This window comes from Nuphar pumila, chromosome 4, assembly GCF_984573655.1.
Source record: "Nuphar pumila chromosome 4, dmNupPumi1.hap1.1, whole genome shotgun sequence".
Classification (NCBI taxonomy): domain Eukaryota; kingdom Viridiplantae; phylum Streptophyta; class Magnoliopsida; order Nymphaeales; family Nymphaeaceae; genus Nuphar; species Nuphar pumila.
In genome coordinates, this window is record NC_143252.1 from 25,206,872 (window position 1) to 25,227,852 (window position 20,981).

At 38.0% G+C, this 20,981-nt stretch overlaps 1 protein-coding gene across 3 annotated transcripts in view; it reads right to left on the reverse strand.

Annotated features, from left to right (window-relative positions):
* The window catches only part of LOC149839685 (SET domain-containing protein), a 107,573-nt gene that overhangs the window by 7,560 nt on the left and 79,032 nt on the right, over positions 1-20,981 (reverse strand). For 2 of the 3 annotated variants that reach the window (XM_090002747.1, XM_090002746.1), the window contains one exon: positions 1,818-1,951. The exons of the other annotated variant lie outside the window; for it this stretch is intronic. In XM_090002747.1, the coding sequence (XP_089858873.1) occupies positions 1,818-1,951 (134 nt within the window). The remainder of the gene's footprint in view (positions 1-1,817; positions 1,952-20,981) is intronic. 3 annotated transcript variants of the gene reach the window in all.

A 20,981-nucleotide genomic window follows, 5' to 3' on the forward strand; every position in this document is an offset into this window, starting at 1 on the left:
TTAAGATATTTTTTAGGAATTGAAGTGGCGTACTCTCCTCGAGGGTACATTCTCTCTCAGATGAAACTTGCTGCTGACATCTGTTCCAAATCTGGTATCTCCGATGATAAGAAGACAGAAACCCCAGAAGTCATCAATGCAAAATTAAGGTTGGAAGATGGAACACCTCTCGAGGATCCTACTCCCTACCGGCAACTTGTTGGGTCTCTAACCTACTTATCCATCACACGGCCAGACATTGCTCATGCCGTTCACTCTGTCAGTCAGTTTCAACATGCACCTACAACCGTGCACATGAGTGCAGTCTTAAGGATCGTCAAATATATCAAAAATACCATAACTAAGGGAGTTTTTCTTTCCTCTGCCTCGTCACTTGATTTAATTGCGTATACTGACGCTGATTGGGGAGGAAATCCCAATGACCGAGTCTCAACTACCGGATTTTGTGTTTTCTTAGGTGACTCTATGATTTCTTGGAGATGCAAAAAGCAACACAAAGTATCATTGTCCTCGACGGAAGCAGAATATCGTGCTATGGCCACTACAACCATGGAACTTGTGTGGCTAAGAAGCCTCCTCAGTGATATGGGCATTGTCATCTCTACTCCTTCGAAGATGTGTTGCGACAACAAAAGCACAATCTATATTGCAAGCAACCACACCTTCCATGAGCGTACTAAGCATATTGAGATGGACTGCCATTACGTTCGTGATGAATACCTAAGAGGAACCATAGCACTACCTTACGTCACTTCAGAATACCAGTTGGCGGACTTCTTCACTAAGGCTCTTGCGGCTCCTCGGTTTTTGTTTCTCCTTAACAAGCTTTCGGTTATATCCCCGTAAAGCTTGAGGGAGGATGTTAAAATACATGTAATTCACATATATATATATATATATATGTGATACCTAATAGGGGTATTTTAGTCATTTCACAAGTACCCGATAGGGGTACTTGTTTTTCCTCTTTTATTTTCCCTTTTATTTTTTGTAAAACATATTTTTTATTTTTATGTTTTTTGCTCACACAAAAGGGGCCCCACCATGTAGTCGATGGGGCTCCCAACGGTCACATTTGTGACCGTTGGGGGCTCCCAACGACTACATGGGGAGCCCCTAGGTGGCTCTCCTTTTAAGGCCTTTTGGCCACTCTCCCTCTCCCTCTCTTGTGTATAAATAGGGGTGAACCCCTCTTGTATTCTTCACTCTTGAGAGCTCTCTCTCTTTCAATAAGAGACATTTATATTTTTATGTTGTGTTGTCTCTTGTGGGTTTGAGTATTAGCCCTTTTTGTTTGCTCATTAGTGGATGTTGTAAGTGCTTAGTGCACTCTTTGCTTTTCCGCATATTTCATTACAATGATGTATGTGAAACATCACTCTGCTCTTTTTACCAGGAATCTAGGTGAACAAACAGGATTGCCAAATCCAACCTCCGATAGTAGTCCTACCAGAAATTATAAACCTTTTGAGAAGAATCAAATGCAGGTGGACCAGCTCCAATTATGTCATTGTACAGTCAAAACTACATTGTATCCCTTGTCGTTGTCGATGATTGCTCACAAATGACCACAGTTTATTTTATGAAACCTAAGGATGAAATGTCTCCTTTCATTTTCTGCATAAATTATTGGAAAATCCACAAGAAGGCCAATGCCATTTTACTAAGCTATAAGCCATATCCACAATGATTGTGCACAAGAGGGCATTTCCTTCATAGCCAAACTGGGGGATAGCTCCCATGGGATTCAAAATCCATATGCTACAGCAGTGCAGGCCTATCCATCCATCTGTGAAGAGCACTTAACTAACACTTACTTGATCGTGAATGAACTCCTGGCACCATCAGGGCCATTGGACACTGAAGTGGTTGGCATGCGATCTCTGTGCAACAGCTCTAGCTTCATGTCAAACAATGGATCATGTTGTGGTACACCCATCCAGATCTGAACCTGAGATTGGTCTAAAATATATTACCTCTAGAGGATATGAGATACATAATAGAAAGCTCCAAATTGGAGTTTTCTAGATGTGCTTACTCAGTGCAGATATTGTGCCCCAAGAATGTTAAGGAAAACAAGTTCAATCAAGTTGCTCAAGCAAACAAGCCATGAAAAGTATGAAAGCAAAAACAAACTATAGTTAAGCAAGGCAACATGTGATCTACCAAGTACAAGAACAGGTTTAGAAAATTTTTGGCCTTCAATAGTCAACATGGCATGCACAAGCAGCAGAAGAAGTCTCTTTTGGCAATTGTAAATGGAAGACCTAAGAGAGCAGGAGTGAGAAAATTATGTATTAGAACTAGAATATGTTAAAAGTATATATATATATATATATATATATATATATATACTTAGTGTTTGTGTATGTACATATATATATATATATATACACACACATTAATATGTGTATATATATTTCTTTATGTAATAAGAAAAAACCATTAGGGGTATTTTGGTCATTACACATTATGTAATTAGTGGTGTTCCTAGAGGGCATGTTAGGGTTTTTCTTTTTAATGTATTTTATTTTTTTCCTTAAGGAATTATAGTCATTATAATGCCCTTGGAATAGAGTTGTTCGGAGTGCTCCGATCAGCTATATTTCTAGCTGTTGGGAAGTGCTCCAACAACTATATTTATGACTGTTGGGAAGTGCTCCCGACAGCTATATTTCTAGTTGTTGGGAGCACTTCCCAATGACTTCTTTGCTTCCTTTTGTGTATAAATAGGGGGTGTAACTCCTCTTGTATGTTAAGCTTGTTCACAAGCATTCTCTTAATAATATTTTTATATTTTTTACTTGTGTTTTAGCCCCTATAGCTTGTTTGGTTGTGCTCTTGTATTGACCCATAAGTGGTCTTGATTGTGTATGTTCTTGTATTCTTGTATGCCCATAAGAAGCACCCACTTGTACTCTTTTTGTATTTTCATTACATGATATCATAGCGTTGGTGCTCTTGGGTTGTATTTCATACGTGAAGATCAAGAGGAAGATCATGAAGAGCGATAAAGTTTTGGTTTGTTGTTTCGTTGCCTCGAGAAGCGTGTCATCAAACTTCTTCAAGACATTTCTTGCCTTCCTCTTCTCTTCTTTTCTCTCTATCTTTTATCTTCCTCTACTCTTTATTTTCTTGGTACAATGTCCAAAATTTTTTTTTATGGTTTTTCCTATCAAATTTAATGGGAAAAACTATAATATGTGGGTCACCGTCATGAAAAAAATCTTAGTTGGAAAAAACTTTTGGGACTATGTTGATGGCTCCATATCGGAACCTTAACCTATTTTCACAAAATCTATTTGTAGGGAAGATGGTGAAATCAAAGAGGAAACTCTTAAAGACAAAAAGAGAGAAAAAAACTCTCTTAAACTACAAAAAAGCAATTAAAGCATATGTGATGTTGGTCATGCCAAGGTTCTATCCCTATTTATGGGGAGTATGTGTGAAGAACCTTATATATTGAAATTTGAGAGGGCCGATGAAGCATGTGTTTATATCAAACAAACCTACACCCAACATGATGGTGCCCATAAATGGAACTTGCAAGATAAGATTCACAATTGCAAGCAAGGTAAAAAAGGTGTTAGAGAGTACTATGGTACTCTTAAAAGACTTTGGGACCAAATGGCCAAAATGGAGCCAATTTGGGATACCATTGATGATGCTCACCGTAGAAAAAAAATCAAATCCTTGGTGAGTAATTTTTTCAATTTATGAGAGGGCTTAGGCCCGAGTTTGAACATGTTTGAGTATTTATCATGCACCAGAACAAAAACCAAGAGGAGCTTCCACATTTACATGAGATTTTAGCCCAAGTTTGCATGGAAGAAACAAGGATAAAATTCATGACCGAATTTAGGGAGTCCAATGATAATATATTGGTGATTTCTAGACCCGATGCCAATACTCATCCTTATAGGCCTCCTTATTTCAACAAAAATAATTGAAAGCCAAGGAAAAATTATGGGAGATATGATTGAAAAAATGATAATATAAAAGGAAAAATCTTGTCATAACAGTAGAGAACCGGGGCACATCAAACCTTTTTGCCCGAAATTCAAAAAGAATGATAAAAGAGCAGCTACCTTAGAAGCTCCTCAAGAAGACAAAGATACCATCAACTCCAGTTACAAAAACATGTCTTTGTCTTAAATCGCAAAAGCTCTACAACCGCTCATCAAAGGCTCATCCTCCTTAACTGGTGTCGTGGTCTCCTCTTCCTCACCTTTCGATAAGATCTCTTGGCTCCTAGATTCTGGTGCTTTATTTCATATGACCCTTAATGAAAACTCTTCGACTATAGTATTAATTTAAGTAGATCTAATGTTTTTACTGCGAATGGATCCTCTTTTAAAATTAAAGGAATTAGGACACTAGTGCACAAGTTACATGAATCCTTGATGGCGCCATACTGTACAAAGACAAAAACAAACAATTATTCTCAACCAGATAAAAAAATATATATCATGGGCTCCATCTGCTTTAATCTATCACCTTGGTGAAGATGAGATTAAGTAATATCTGTTAGATTTTCATCTGTACCTGCATTGAGAGAGAGAAAACAGAGAAAGAGAGGGAGAGAGAGAGAAACGAGAAGAGGAATCCAAAGGCCGACTGCGGCTGTCACGATTTCTTTATTACAAAAATCGTGACCTAATACTTGTATTAATACACTTAAGTGTACACAGTGGGTCGGGTCGGGTCGGGTCTGGTGTAATATCCGAACCCGGATACAAAAAAAATAAAAGAAACAGGCTTATACACTTGTACAGGAATGAACTCGGGTCTGGGCTAATGCATGAGTGAATTCGGGTCTGGTACAAGATCCAGACCTGAAACACTATTTACCTTTTCACCCCCCCTCAAGTTGATCATGGTTATGGACCATGCACAACTTGCCTTTAAGCGTCCAAAAACGATCCTTTGTTAACCCTTTCGTAAATAGGTCCGCAACTTGTCTTTCAGTATTGACGAACTCAGGCTCAATCTCTTTTTCTTCAACTTTTTGTCTCACAAAGTGTCGGTCAATCTCAATGTGCTTAGCACGACTATGATGTACTGGATTGAATGACATGTTTATAGCACTTTGGTTGCCACATAGCAAGATAGTGTGGGAGATCTTTTCTCCTACTTTAGTTAGTAGATGTCTGATCCATGTGACTTCGACAGTAACAGCAGCCATAGATCTATACTCAGCCTCAGTACTTGATCTAGCGATAGCCTTTTGTTTTTTACTGCTCCAAGAGACTAAATTTCTTCCAATGAAGACACAATATCCTGATCTAGATCTTCGTTCATCAGGATCTCCTGCCCAGTCTGCATCACAATATACAGTGAGTCTATGTTCATCTTTGCCATATGGTTGTGGTGAGTATGTCAATCCATCCCCAATAGTCCATTTCAAATATCTAAGGATCCTCTTGACAGCTTCCATATGTCCAGTACGTGGTGCATGTATAAATTGAGACACTTGATTGACTGAATAAACAATATCATGTCTAGTGAATGTGAGGTACTGTAACATTCCTATTATGCTTCGATACCTGGTGGGGTCATCACACAGATCTCCATCATGAACACTAAGTTTTTGATGAAGCACACTCGGAGTTCCCAGAGGTTTGCAGTCTTTCATGCCTGCCTTGTGGAGAACATCAACGGTGTACTTGTGCTGAGTAAGTGTCAAGCCATGAGCCTGATTATCAACTTCTACACCAAGAAAATAGCGTAGAGCTCCAAGATCTTTCATTTTGAACCTCTGACCTAGTAAGTCTTTTAGTTCTTGGATGTGGGCCGCAGAGTTTCCAGTGATAACAATATCATCAACATAAATTAATAACAGAGTGGTCACAGTCTGACTTCTGAAAATGAACAATGAGTGATCCAACATGGAACATGAAAATCCATGTTTCTGAATCTCTAGTGAGAAGCTATCAAACCAGGAGCGAGATGTTTGCTTCAGACCATAGATAGCTCTCTTTAACCTGCACACATGGGTTTTACAATTTTGTTCTTGATATCCAGGGGGTTGCTCCATATACACTTCCTCCTTCAAGTCCCCATGCAAGAAAGCATTTTTTACATCAAGCTGACTCAACTTTCATCCATGTTTAACAGCCAGAGAGATAATAATCCGAATTGTTCTCATTCTTACAACCGGACTAAAAGTCTCATCATAGTCTTGCCCTGCTTCTTGAGTGAATCCTTTTGCCACGAGCCTTGCCTTGTATCGTTCAATGGTTCCATCTGGCTTGTACTTTATCTTGTAGACTCATTTACATCCGACAACATTTTTGTCAGGCGGTTTGGGAACAACTTCCCAAGTTCCACATTCATGCAAAGCTTGCATTTCATCATTCATGGCTTCTACCCATTTGGTAGAAGTGGCTGCCTGTTAGTACATAGTGGGCTCGTCTTCCTTTGAGAGCAGTTAAAAAAAGTTGAAGATCCAAGGAGAAGTTGTTATAGCTAACCTACCTGTCAATGGGATGTCATATGCGGCTCGATTTTCTGACCTCGAGAGTGTGAGAAGGAGTCGGATTGTTGTCTGAGACATGATCTGAATGGCTTGATGTTGTCGATCTCTGTCGAGAATAAACAATGCCTTTGTATTTGCCCGGTACTTTTTCTGAATTTTGTGGCCTCGACGTCTCAGTGTTTTCAGACATCTCTTCTTCTTGCTGCACGCAATCTGATGAACATGCTTCACTGGAGCTAGCAAAAAGTTCTGAACTCAACCAAGGATAGTAAACTTCAATTGGTATATTCGTTGCACCAGCTTTGTCATCAAAATTTTGTTCATCAAAAACAACATTTCTTGAGATTCTGATACGTTTGTTGGTGGGATCATAACACCTATATCTTTTGTAGTCATCTGCGTATCCCACAAACCTACACTTCTGGGTCTTGTCTTGAAACTTGTTTCTTAGAGACAGATCAATATGCACATAGCAAACACATCCAAAAACACGCAGATCATGATAACTAGGATGAACTCCAAAAAGGCAGTGATAAGGAGACTTATTTTCCAGAACGACCATCGACAATCTATTTATCACATGCACGGCAGAATGAAAAGCTTTTGTCCATAGGTTGATGAGAAGATTGCTGTCATGAAGCATACTCATGGCACTTTCAATGATATGTCTATGTTTTCGTTCAGCAATCCCATTTTGTTGAAGAGTGTGAGGGCAGGACACCCTTCTTCCTATTCTGTTATTTCGAAGAAAAGAAATAAAATCACGGGATGAAAATTCCCCACCTCCATCATATTGGAAAAACTGAATGGACTCAGAAAATTGGTTTTTGACCAAGGAAAGGAAAATTTGAAACAAAGAGAAGACTTCTGACCTATTTTTTATGAAATATATCCAAGTGTATCGAGAATAACTATCAACAAAGATTAGATAATATCTGCTTCCAGACCCAGAGACAATTGGGGCGGGTCCCCACACATCAGAACAAATAATCTCAAAAGATTTTAAAGCTCTTATTAATGAAATGGAAAGGCAATACATGACTCTTGCATAAAAGACAACTGAAATATTTTTTACTCCTCTCATCCCCATTAAAACTTTCTTTTGGAATGAGATTATTAGAAACAAGTTTCTCAATAAAATGACTCCCACAATGTCCTAACCTACTATGCCATAAGAATGACTTATTACATTCAGAGATACTAAAAACACTGGCAGAAGAGGATGAACATGACTTTGATGAAAGCTTCAAAATCAGGTGAGAAGGGTGAACATCATGACATGGAGCTTCTTCAAAGACATACATGTTGCCTCGTCTCTTTCCTTCAGCGAATGTTTCCCTCGTGCGTAGGTCCTTGACCTGCACAGAGAAGGGAGTGAATTCAACTGAAGCATTATTATCATCAATAAGTTTAGAGACAGAGACAATATTTTTCTTAATGTGAGGAGCATGAAGAACGTCAGAAAAAGTAAGAGTGGAATGTGACATGGGAATGACACTCTTTCCAACATGGGAAACAGGATGGTGGGATCCATCTCAAGTGACAATCTTACTTTTTCCAAAATAAGGAATAGGATTAAAAAATTTACCTGCATCGCCTGTCACATGAGTCGTTGCCCCGAAATCAACAAACCAAGTGCCTTCATCACTCTGCTTTAATTTTAACTCTAACAAGGCAGATATCAGCAAATCTTTAATCTCTCCACTGTCTCTGGTATTTGTGAACTTTCTCTTGGTTTTTATCTGTGGACTCTTTCCTTTATTCTCTGGATTATGCAACAATTCGCCTTGATGTGCCCCTTTTTGTTACAAAGGAAGCAAGTAGGGATGAATCTTGTTCCCTGCGCATGAGTAAACATGTTTGGAGTGGGAAGTAAACCACGCCCTCCGTGTCCACTTCGCCTTTGTCCTCCTCGTCCCCGTCCTCTACCATAAGTCACTCCTGTAGCAAAAACTTCTTGAGAATTTGGATGATTATGAGTTTCTTCAGAGAATCCCTTCAGAGTCATTTCATACTGGATCAATTTGGATTGTAGCTCATCAAATGTAGGAAGAACAGGTAGGCACAATAGTGAAGTGACTATCATATTGTAGTCAGATCCCAATCCACACAGGGTTTGTTGCACCATGTCATTGTCACTAATGGCACACCCTATAACTGCAAGCTGATCTGTGATGACCTTTATCTTGTTCAAATACTCCATGATGGTCATGGAATCTTTTCTTAACAACTGAAATTCTCTTTTTAGAAAAACTACTATTGCTTGAGAAACCTGCGAATATGTCTGAACCAGTCGTTCCCAGAGTTGTAGAGTTGTACAATTGTCAGGAATGGCAAGAAGAATCTCTTGAGACAGGGTTGATGTGATGTACGCAACAACTGATTGGTCTTTTCTTTCCCAATTGAGAAATTCAACATTTTTGACATACACGATTGAACTCGCCCCTTTATCATCTTTTTCTTCTCGCAGAATAAATTCTGGTGGAACTGGAGTGGTTTCATCCAGATGACCTAAGAGACCTTGACTCCTTATGAAAGGAATAATTTGCCTCTTCTATATCAAGAAATTTGAGGTATTCAACTTCTCGGAAACAAGCTGGTTGAGAAAACTTGAAGAAAGATTTGATTGAGAGTGATAGGGATCCATAGAGAATAAGAATCAACAGAAATGTTCAACCCTCGTCCAACACCCCTTTTTTTTTTGGCTGACAAAGGATCACAGACTGTTAAATTCAGAGAATGAAGGAACTTGAACCTTTTTTTTATGCACCAAAAAGAAGAAAAAATCACACGTTAAGTATTCCTTTCCCCCTTTTTTTTTACTGGTACAGTAAAGAATAATCAAGGATTATAATGCACAGCAAAACACAAGAAATCAAGGGAAACACTATAACATTCGAATATCCAGCGATAAACTTAGGAGGTAGAATAAAAGGGAATCAAATAATTAATAGAGATAAATTTGATGTCTCACGTGAATCAATTCACGAGTTCACAAAAAAGTTGTCAATCCACGATCTGGGAGAAATTTGATGCTTCACGTGAACCAGTTCACGTGAAAGGCTGTCAATCCACGATTTGGATTCACGTGAATAGGGTTCACGTGAATCACAGATTCACAAAGGTAAAGCTCACGTGAGGTGTGAGTACAAAGGAAGTTTCAGAAAGAGGGACAAAAAAAAGAGACGAAGGAGAACAGAAAGAAAGAGAGAAACGAAAACCTCAAATTCCTGATCGTTGTCACGGGCCAGAATTTTTGCCTCTAGATGGATCTACGCTCTGATACCATGTTAGATTTTTATCTGTACCTGCATTGAGAGAGAGAAAACAAAGAAAGAGAGGGAGAGAGAGAGAGAAACGAGAAGAGGAATCCAAAGGTCGATTGCGGCTGTCACGATTTCTTCATTACAGAAATCGTGACCTAATGCCTATATTAATACACTTAAGTGTACACAGTGGGTCGGGTCGGGTCTGGTGTAATATCCGAACCCGGATACAAAAAAAAAATAAAAGAAACAGGCTTATACACTTGTACAGGAATGAACTCAGGTATGGGCTAATGCATGAGTGAATTCGGGTCTGGTACAGGATCCAGACCCGAAACACTATTTACCTTTTTCAATATCTAGGTTGTAATCGAGGAGCAATTACTGCAAAGAAAACACCAAGAGGAGGCCTTGCTGATGGAAATTCTGACATTTGTTCCAGAAGACTTCTCTGGTTGGTGATGATCCATTGTGAATACTCGTCCTGTACCAAAAAATCAAGACTACTAGCATCAGAAGATCTTATATGTATGGGGTAAATATTTGGTACTAATGAAGGTATGGAACTATTAAGTAAAAACAATTTTTTCTTTATATTTTTTAGATAATTTTGTAGATCGGACCCATGGATTTGATCTACAAGGTTTGTTTAGTAAGAATTGGGTTTGGAATCATGTGACTGTGACATGTAAGCAGGACTTTTAAGGGCTTCAAAAAATCAACGCCCCACAATGTAGCATAATTTCATCTCAAAAAAACCTATTTTTACGTCAAAAAAACATTATCCAAGGTCCAACCCTTAATAAATAAACCATGTTAAGTATATCTATTCGGTCAGATTGAACTGATACAATATGCACTTATGATTTCCAGTTCAATAGCTTCATACCTTCATCAGTACCAAATATAAACCATAGGCACTGATATCACTGATATTTTGAAAATATCACAATATTATCAGCCAGAGGATAGGAGTGTCGCCCCCTGCCTTCCCTTGTTTTCGTCCAATAGGAGGGGGGAAACGCCCCCCTGCCTGTTTCTGTTTTCAGCCAGAGGACAGGAATGTCGCCCCCTGCCTTCCCCTGTTTTTCGGCCAACAGGCGAGGGGGCGACGCCCCCTGCCTTTTCCTTTTTCGGCCTAAAGGCAAGGGCATCGCCCCCTATCTTCCCTGTTGTTTTTCGACCTCTTCTTCCGATCAATAGGCATGGGCGATGCCCCAGCCTCCTACAGTTGGGCTCAGTCCAAACCGAGCCCAGCTCGTATAAGGTTCCAGCAGGATCGAGCCAAGCCCAATCCTCTGTCTCTGAGGACTGAGCCTAGGCTCGATCCCATTCAATGACTGGGTCGGGCTTGGCAGCCAGGCTGAGCCCAACCCGGTCCGCGGTCTCAAGGGGACCGAGCTCGAGCTCGGTCCCGTCCAGGGATGGGGCCAGGCTCGAACTGGCAGCCGAGCCCACCCCCCCTTCCCCTTTTTCTCCTGTTATATCTGGTCTGGTAATGGATAGATAGGAAAGTGCCCCGACAAGCTGTCTGTAAGGAGTAGGGTCTGCAAGAAGTTCTCCATCATCAATCTTCATTTTAACATTAACAACTTCTGAAGTGTCAACTTTCTTATCATCAGTAATACCAGACCTGAAAACAATATCAAAAGCAAATTTAGTCTGAGATAATAAATATCCTCTAAGAGAATAAGCAACTTCAATGCCTAAAAAATATCTCAACAAGCCCAAATCAGTCATTTCAAAATGAGATTTAAGAAGTGTTTTGATTGTTTTAACTCCCTGTTTATCGCTTCCGGTGATGATCATATCATCCACATAGAGAAGCACAATGATCCCTACATCAGAATTCTTAATAAACAAAGCAGTGTCAGTTAAACAGAATTGAAAACCAATATCAATCATAACACGACTAAACCTATCATACCAAGCTTTTGGTGCTTGTTTAAGTCCGTAAAGAGTTTTTTCTAAGCGAAGGACTTTACCCTTAGGAATACTTAGACTAGGAGGGGGTTCCATGTATACTTCTTCAACTAGCTTTCCATTTAAAAAAGCATTTTTGACATCCATTTGAAAAATAGACCATTTTTTTATAGAAGCTAAGGCAATTAAGGTTCGGACAATAGTCATACGAGCCACCGAAGCAAAGGTTTCTTCATAATCAATATCATATTCTTGGGCATAACCTTTGGCTACTAAACGGGCTTTATATCTTTCAAGAGAACCATTACTCTTGGTTTTAATTTTATAAACCCATCGACATCCTATAGTTTTCTTCCATGTAGGAAGATTTTGAATATTCCATGTAGAAGCATTTTCAAGTGCATCTAATTCAACTTTCATGACTTCTATCCATTTGATATCATTTTTTGCTTGAAAATATGTTGATGGTTCTTCATATGAGTGAATTAATGCAATAACTGCCCTATATGTGGGTGAGAAAGACTCGTATGATACAGACTTTCCTGGAGGCCTCGAGACTCCGGATGATTGTCTAGTTGAAATGTTAGAATATTTTTCAAGTGCACATGGAGGATTAGACTCTTGTCGCCTGTAATATTGAATACTAGTATCTCTATGAACTTCATTTTCAACATTAAGATCAATAATTCTTTGATCATCATTAAAGTTACAGTCAATGTCATATTCATCAGATGTTGATGTTAGATCTAGCAAAAAGGAGTACTCAGTGACGTCTTTTAATTTTCTAAAATCAAAGAAGCTCTCCTTTTCAAGAAAGGAAACATTTCTAGACACATAGTTTATTATTTTTGAAGTCAAAACATCTATAACCTTTCTGGTTTTCAGCATATCCTAAAAAGGCACAGGGAATCGCACGAGGGAAAAGTTTATCATTTTTGTCAGTAAATATGAAACATTTGCACCCAAATATTCTTAGTCCAGAATAGTCTGGAGAAATGTTCATAAGTTTTTCAATGGGAGTGATATTTTGTAACGAAGAAGATGACATCATATTAATGAGATAGGTGGCAGTTAAGGCAACTTCTACCCAAAAGTCATTCGGGACTTGATTTGCTATTAATAAAGTCCTAGTGGTTTCTATAATATGGCGATGTTTTCTTTCTGCCAGTCCATTTTTTGAGGTGTATAAGGACAAGATCTTTGATGTGTGATGTCATGCAATTTAAGATAATTTTGAAAATCTGTGGATAAAAACTCTCCCCCTGAATCTGTGCGAAAAAAAGTAATATCATTTTAAAACTTGTTTTTAACCATATTATGAAAATTTTGAAAGTATGAAAATACTTTAGACTTATGTTTGAGAAAGTACATCCACGTATGTCGGGAGAAATCATCGACAAAAATAACATAGTAAACAAATCCTCCTTTAGAAATTACTAGTGCAGGACCCCAAACATCCGAGTGTATTAATTCAAGTGGTCTTAAAGAGAAAAAGATTTTGTTCTGAAATGGTAATCTTTTCATTTTGCCGAGAATACAATCTTTACAATCAAATGATTTAGAGTTACAAAATTTTCCTAGATTTGGAAAATGTTGAATTTTGGCTATATGTGGGTGACCAAGTCTCTTATGCCACAGTTTCAACTCTATTTTTTGAATATTATAACAAAAAGCTTTCTTCGGCATTTCCAAAAAATCCATGTAATAGAGTCCTTCTTTGTGGCCTTCCCCAATCAGCTTGTCTGACTAACGATCATGTACCCAACAACCATGAGAAGAAAAAGAAATATTACACCCATAATCAGAAATTTGAGATACAGATAAAAGATTTAAATTTAATTTGAGAACATGTCTAATTTCTGGAATAGAAAATTTCTTTGTTTTATAATTTTTTTCAAAATTTCCTATTTCTTCTATTTCAAGAGAAGTCTCATCAGCAGTAAAGACCTTTGATACACTTGTTTTATTTTTAACACATTTGGATAGACTTTGATTATTTGGGGTCATATGAAAAGATGCACCAGAGTCAAGAAGCCAAGAAATTTTACCTAGATCAGAAAAAGATGAGGCTGCTGCGCCGGTTGAAGCTTCAGATGAGGAAGAGGCACCTTTGATGAGAGGCTGAAGAATCTTCATTAGTTGGGCCAGGGAAACTGGTGCATCCTGATCTTTAGGCTCCGATCCATCAATTGCAACTTTTTTTTCTCTCAGCTCCTTAAGTTTGGGACATTGTGGCCTGTAGTGTCCCGGTTCATGACAGTGATGACAAATAACTTTCTTCTTATCATAGTCACCATTTTGTCGGTTAAAGTGAGGAGGCCTATATGATCGAACATGATTCCTTAGTCTAGACACGGCTAAAACGGAATCATCTTCAATTTTCAAAGAACCTTTCCGGATACGATTTTCTTCCATTGTTAACTCTTCAATAGTTTCAACAATAGAAGGAATTTTTCCCCGGTGAAGTAGGGCCGATTTAGTGGTTTCAAATTCCGGCCTTAATCTAGTGATAAACTGGTAAAAATGTTCAGCATCGAGTTGTTTTTGACGAAGCTCGATGTCTTCGGCACAATACCACTTTGGTTCTAAAAGGGAAAGTTCTTCCCAAAGTTCGGACAACCCATTGTAATATTCACGAATAGTTTTGTCCCTTGTGTCATCATTCGAACTTTTTCTTGGAGGTTGCACACGTGTGCAATATCTTTAAGGGAATACATATTCTTAAGGTATTCCCATGCCTTATCGGCATAATCAAATTTGGCAAGACTTGAACATTTTTTAATGTCAACACTATTGATAAACCATGACATTATCTTCGCATGAGATATTCTTCATTCTTTCCATTTCTTCTCGTATGAGCCAATAGCCTTGATTTTCTCTTCTTCCAATAGAGGGACCTCTTTATCTCCCTCCTTTTTAGTAAGAGATAACTTAGGTTCCGAATCAGAACTATCCACAATCCCCCATAGACCTTTTCCCCATATATGGTGCTTCATGATTGAAACCCATGTTACATAGTTCGTATCGCTTAGTTTCATAGGCATGATGGTGACTTTATCATTGTCATCCATCGATTACAAGGAGAGAAAGAATAGGGATAGAAGAGAAACAAGAAGGAAAATGAAAAAGAAAGAAAAAAAAAACAATACAACAAGATGTGAAATCTTCCCCAATGAAGTGATAAAACACTTCTCTTCAAGTGGCAAACACTTTTGCAAACGAGCATTGAAACCGAGGCAACTTTTCCTCAAGATTTAGTACTTCTGTGGCTCTGATACCATGAAATGAAATAGGGATCTTCGAAATACGAGCTTAGATTCACAAGGGCAAGTGTCAAGAATGACACTAAAGCACAACCCTTAAAAAGGGTATAATTGAAAACAAAATAAAAATAAAAATGTATTCTTTATTGATATGAAAAACCAATTACTTAAGAAGCATTGGAATGAAATACAAGAGGGGCTGCACCCTTTTATATACACAACTGAAAGAGGACTCAATAGAGCTGTTGGACACAGTCCAACAACTCTATTTAGAGATGTTGGAATGTGTCAGTCCAACAGCTCTATTGCTAGTCAAGTCTGGACAAGACTTGACTAAAAACAGTCATTCTAGTTCAAACTGAACTAGATGACATAAAGACAAAAAATAAAAATAAGGGAAAAAATTACATAAAAGAAAGAAATGAAAAATGTATTTATATATATATATATATAATAATAATATAATAATATTATATATATGTACAGTTTTACATTTTAACACTGCTTACGCATTTATTTAGTCGAGGTGCAGTTTCATACCTCGTGCACTGCTTACGTAATTTATTTAACTCAATATGTGGTTTCGCACATCGAGTCTTGCTTTATGTCATTTACTTTGCCGCAGTGTTGTTACGTGCACAGGTTACTGCTTAAGCATTTGTTTAGCCGAGGTGCAGTTTTGTACCTCGTGCACTGCTTACGCATTTATTTAGCTGAGGTACGGTTTCGTACCTCATGCACTGCTTATGCATTTATTTAGTCGAGGTATGATTTTGTACCTCATGCACTGCTTACGCAATTTATTTAACTCGATGTGTGATTTCACACATCGAGTCTTACTCTATTCATTGTTGTTGCGCTGTAATGAGCACAAGCCTGCGCTTTGTGATATATATATTAAACATACATATATACAACCTTGTAAGGTACGCGCTTGTTCTTTTTAAAGACGCGGATTCGCGCATATCCGCCAAAGCTTTAAAGAAAAAGAGATTTCTTGCGAGATTGCAGTATTTGAATATGCATGGTTTTGAAAAGCAAAAACGAAAAAGTGATGGTTTCTTATTCACAACTAAGTCTTTTCCTCAAACCTGCGTAGCCCTAAGAGGTACGTACGGTCTTTTGTTTGATATTTGAAAATGACTCGGATCTCCTCAGCCAAGAGCATGGGAAGTTGAGGTTTCTTTCTGAGAAACCAATACCCCTTTCATCGTAGCGGTACTATCAGACATACGCGACATGTTAGTACTACACTGATCGGATGAGAGGTTTATGGTGACCTCGTAGCGTGCAATTGTACAATGATAAAATGAAATCACATAAATGATGATAGTCGGGACTTTGAAAATTCAAAATAATGTTGGGGTTTCTTTTAGAGAAACTGATACCCTCTCATCGTAATGGTACTATCAGATATGTGTGTCATATTAGTACTACGATGATTGAATGAGAGGTTTATGGTAACCTCATGGCATGCAAATACACAATGATAAAAAGGAAAATCACATAAATGGTGTTCATCGCCTTCATAGGTAAGATGCTCGATTTGGTTTGAAAAACCAGAGCATATAGAATGGATCATCAATTAAAATAGAACCTGGTATACCCATTCGTCTTTTGGTTCCGTCAAGAGAGAGGATGAGATGGTGCAAAAACTCTAATGAACAGGTTGTTAACTACTCCTCGAGCAAATGACTCGGTGTCCCCAGTCATTGGAGTTAGGGGACAGGGCAACCAAAAATTATCCTAGATGGTAGTTCACATGGACTTCTGCAGAAGTTGGATGCATCCCTTGTCACGAATGCCTCTAGGGAATTCTCTCTCAGTCATTGGCCGTCCCCCTAGGAACAGACTCGGCTAGTTGTCTGAAGTATCAAAATACATAGCATAACAAACCTCGAGCAATCTCAGTTGTTTTTATGTTTCTCCTGTGTGTACCCTCAGGACAGCTAATATCGAAACAAAGTTAACATGTCTATTTTACTTATTTTAACTTGCACACCGCAAAAGGAACAACATATATGTTAGTTTGGTTCTGAATTTTGTTAACATGCTCATTTTGTTCACTGTTCAGATACATCTGATAAAATTAGAACGATACAAAAACAAGATTAGCATGCTTATTTTGCTTATTCTGAATAGCATATCACGAATGGAACTACACATGTGTTAGTCTTATTCTGAATTGTTATATCTATGCACCCATCAGATTATCATCAATCTGACCCTGTTTCATGGGTACAGACGATGATTACGTCAGTACAGCAAGCGATGGCACGATGATGTGATGATATCAAGATGAGACTTTTTTTTAGACGTTTCGCTCTTGAGGATATTTTCTTGTAATTTGGTGCAAAGGTTTTCTTTGAAATTCCGCTTTTCGTATAAACACTAAAACCTCATTTTGAATCTATTTGGTTTCAATAAATGTATGGAGTTACAAATCCGTTGTGTAAAGGAAAGGTTCATAAATAATGCGCCCAAGGTCCGTTGACTTTGTAATGAAAAAGACGGAAACACTAATAATGCAAAACACACTTTGAAGAAGCCAAGAACACAAGCACTAAGAGTGGATATGTAACCCACTAAGGGGTAAAGTGCCTATAAGGCATAAGATTGATATTATTCAAGAGAGAAGGTGGGTGAAAACCCATACATTTACAAGTGTGAGCCTCCTCTATTTATAGAGGAGGCGAGCTAAAAAGAGGGACCACAAGGGGGGCTCCCTTCTAGTCGTTGGGAGCCCCAACGGTCATAAATATGACTGTTGGGGCCCCAACGACTAGATGGGTGGGGCCCCTTATGGTCCTTCATAATGGAAAAATAAAAAAACAAAAAAGAAAAAGGTAAAAAGAAAGAAAAGAAAAAAATACAAAAAGAAAAAAGATACATGGTATTTTACCAAAACACCCCTATCGGGTTTTTGGTTGTACAGAAAAATAAAAAGAAATAAAATATGTATGTATATACATATATGTATATATATACTTATATATACGTATGTATATATGTATAAGTATATGTATATATATATATTTATATATACATATTTTAACACGCCTCCTCAAACTTTACGGGGAGAAGACCGAAAGTTTGCTAAGAAGAAACATAAATCGTGGAGTTGGGAGTGCTTTGGTGAAGAAGCCAGCCAACTGATTTTCTGAAGTAATATATGGTAATGTGATAGTTCCTCTGGGATATTCATCGCAAACATAGTGGCAGTCCATTTCGATATGCTTGGTCCGCTCGTGAAAAGTATGATTGCTTGCGATGTAGATCGCACTTTTGTTATCACAGCACAACTTGGTGGAAGAAGAAACGAGGACGCCTATATCACAGAGGAGACTTCTAAGCCATATGATTTCCATAGTTGTCATTGTCATGGCCCGATATTCAGCTTCAGTGGATGATAGTGAGACCTTTTGTTGCTTCTTGCATCTCCACGAAATGAGATATCTGTAATGAGATATTGCGGAAATATAAAGAGTGCATACAAGCACATACAACAATGAATAAAAGAGAAAATATCACAAGTCCACGAAGGGACAATACAAGCACAAGCCTTTAAGAAGGCAACAATATACAAAGCCTCTTATTGAAAAGAGAGAGGAGCTCTCCAAGATAAAAATACACAAGGGGATCACCCCTATTTATACAAGAGAAGGAGGAGGAAAAAGGAGGGCCAAAGGGCCTCAAAAGGAGAGCCAAAAGGGGGCTCCCATAGAGTCGTTGGGAGCCCCCAACGGTCACATTTGTGACCGTTGGGGGCTCCAACGACTTCTATGTTGGAGCCCCTTTTGGTCCTCAAAAATAATAAAAAGAAAAATAAAAAAATAAATAATAAAAATTACATTTGGTCAAAAAGGAAAAAATAGTTGTTTTCTAAAACAACTGTGAAATTACAAAAATACCCCTATCGGGTATTGATGTAATAAACAGAATATATATATATATATATGTATATATATATATATATGTATATATATATATAATAGGTACATTTTAACACCCCCCCTCAAACTTTACGGGGGAAGGACGGAAAGTTTGCCTAGAAGAAACATGAACCGAGGAGCTGGAAGAGCTTTGGTGAAGAAGTCTGCCAACTGATATTCTGAAGTGACATATGGCAGAGCAATAGTTCCTCGTAAAAATTCGTCACGAACATAGTGGCAATCCATTTCGATATGCTTCGTACGTTCATGAAAAGTATGATTGCTTGCGATATAGATGGCACTCTTATTGTCGCAACACAGCTTGGAGGCTTCAGTAATATCAACTCCCATATCTTTAAGCAAACTGCGAAGCCATACAAGTTCCATTGTTGTGGTTGCCATTGCCCGGTACTCAGCTTCAGTAGATGAGAGTGAAACTTTCTGCTGCTTCTTGCATCGCCAGGCAATCAATGAGTCCCCTAAAAAGACACAAAAACCAGTAGTTGAGATTCAATCATTGGGATTACCTCCCCAATCTGCATCAGTATAAGCAAGAAGATTCAAAGGGGAAGAGGAGGATAGAAATAGCCCTTTATTGATGGTATTCCGAATGTAGCGAATGATTCGGAGAACCGCACTCATATGCACGGTTGTAGGAGCATGCTGAAATTGACTGACTGAGTGAACCGCATGAGTGATATCTGGTCTGGTGATGGTTAAATATGTAAGAGACCCAATGAGTTGTCGGTACGGTGTAGGATCTTCCAGAAGAACCCCATCTTCTAACCGTAACTTGGCATTAATAACCTCGGGAGTCTCTACCTTCTTATCATCAGAAATCCCAGACTTAGAACATATATCTGCAGCAAGCTTCATCTGTGACAAAATATATCCTCTAGGAGAATATGCAACCTCAATTCCAAGAAAATATCTGAGAAAACCTAAATCAGACATATCAAAATTATCTTTTAACATATTTTTAACATTAATAATACTACTTTGATCATTTCCAGTGATAATCATATCATCAACATAAAGCAACAAAATTACGATACTAGAACCTGCATTTTTAACAAAAAGAGCAGTGTCAGTATAACAAGAATGAAATCCTAATTTTATCATGATATCACTAAAACGATCATACCAAGCCTTAGGAGCTTGTTTAAGACCATATAATGCCTTTAAAAGTCGAAGTGTTTGACCTTGCTTAATATTTATTCCGGGTGGTGGATCCATATAAACTTCTTCACTTAAACTTCCATTTAAAAAAGCATTTTTTACGTCAAGTTGATAAATAGGCCATTTTTTGGTTGATGCGACAGCTATTAAGGTTCTGACACTTGTCATACGAGCTACGGGGGCGAATGTTTCTTCGTAATCAATACCATATTCTTGGGAGTATCCCTTAGCAACCAATCTTGCTTTATATCGTTCCAACGAGCCATCGCTTTTAGTTTTAACTTTGAAGACCCAACGACAACCAATAGGTTTTTTGTGTGAGGGTAGATCAACTACTTCCCAAGTATTGGCCTTTTTTAAAGCATTTAGTTCAACTTGCATTGCTTCAACCCAATGAGGTATAGATTTAGCTTGATTATAATGGGTTGGTTCAAAATAAGAGTGTAGAGTTATCAAACATGCCCGATAGTTGGGAGTTAAAGAGTCATAGGAGACAAACCTATTTGGGGGTATTGATATTCTAGAAGAATGCCTAACTTGTGGTTCCTCAATGGATTCGGAAATTTGAGAGTATTTTTCGAGGGCACTAATAGGTTTTTCTTGATTTCTTCTTGAGTAAACATTTATATTGGCATTGCTATCATGAACATTTGTATTTGAATTATTATCATTTGAGAGTGTTATGTCAAGAGGGGATACCTTGTGAGTGTCATCTATGTTTTCAAGAGAATCTTCTTGTATGTCATCAATAAAATCATATAAGAATACATAATCAATTTCATTTGTCTCTTCTATTTTATCAAAACCGTTTTCGTCTTCGAGAAATGTTACATCTTTTGAAACATATAGTTTATCATTCTTAAAATCATAACATCTATACCCTTTTTTATTTTCACCATATCCAAAAAATACACATTCAATTGCTTTGGGAGATAACTTA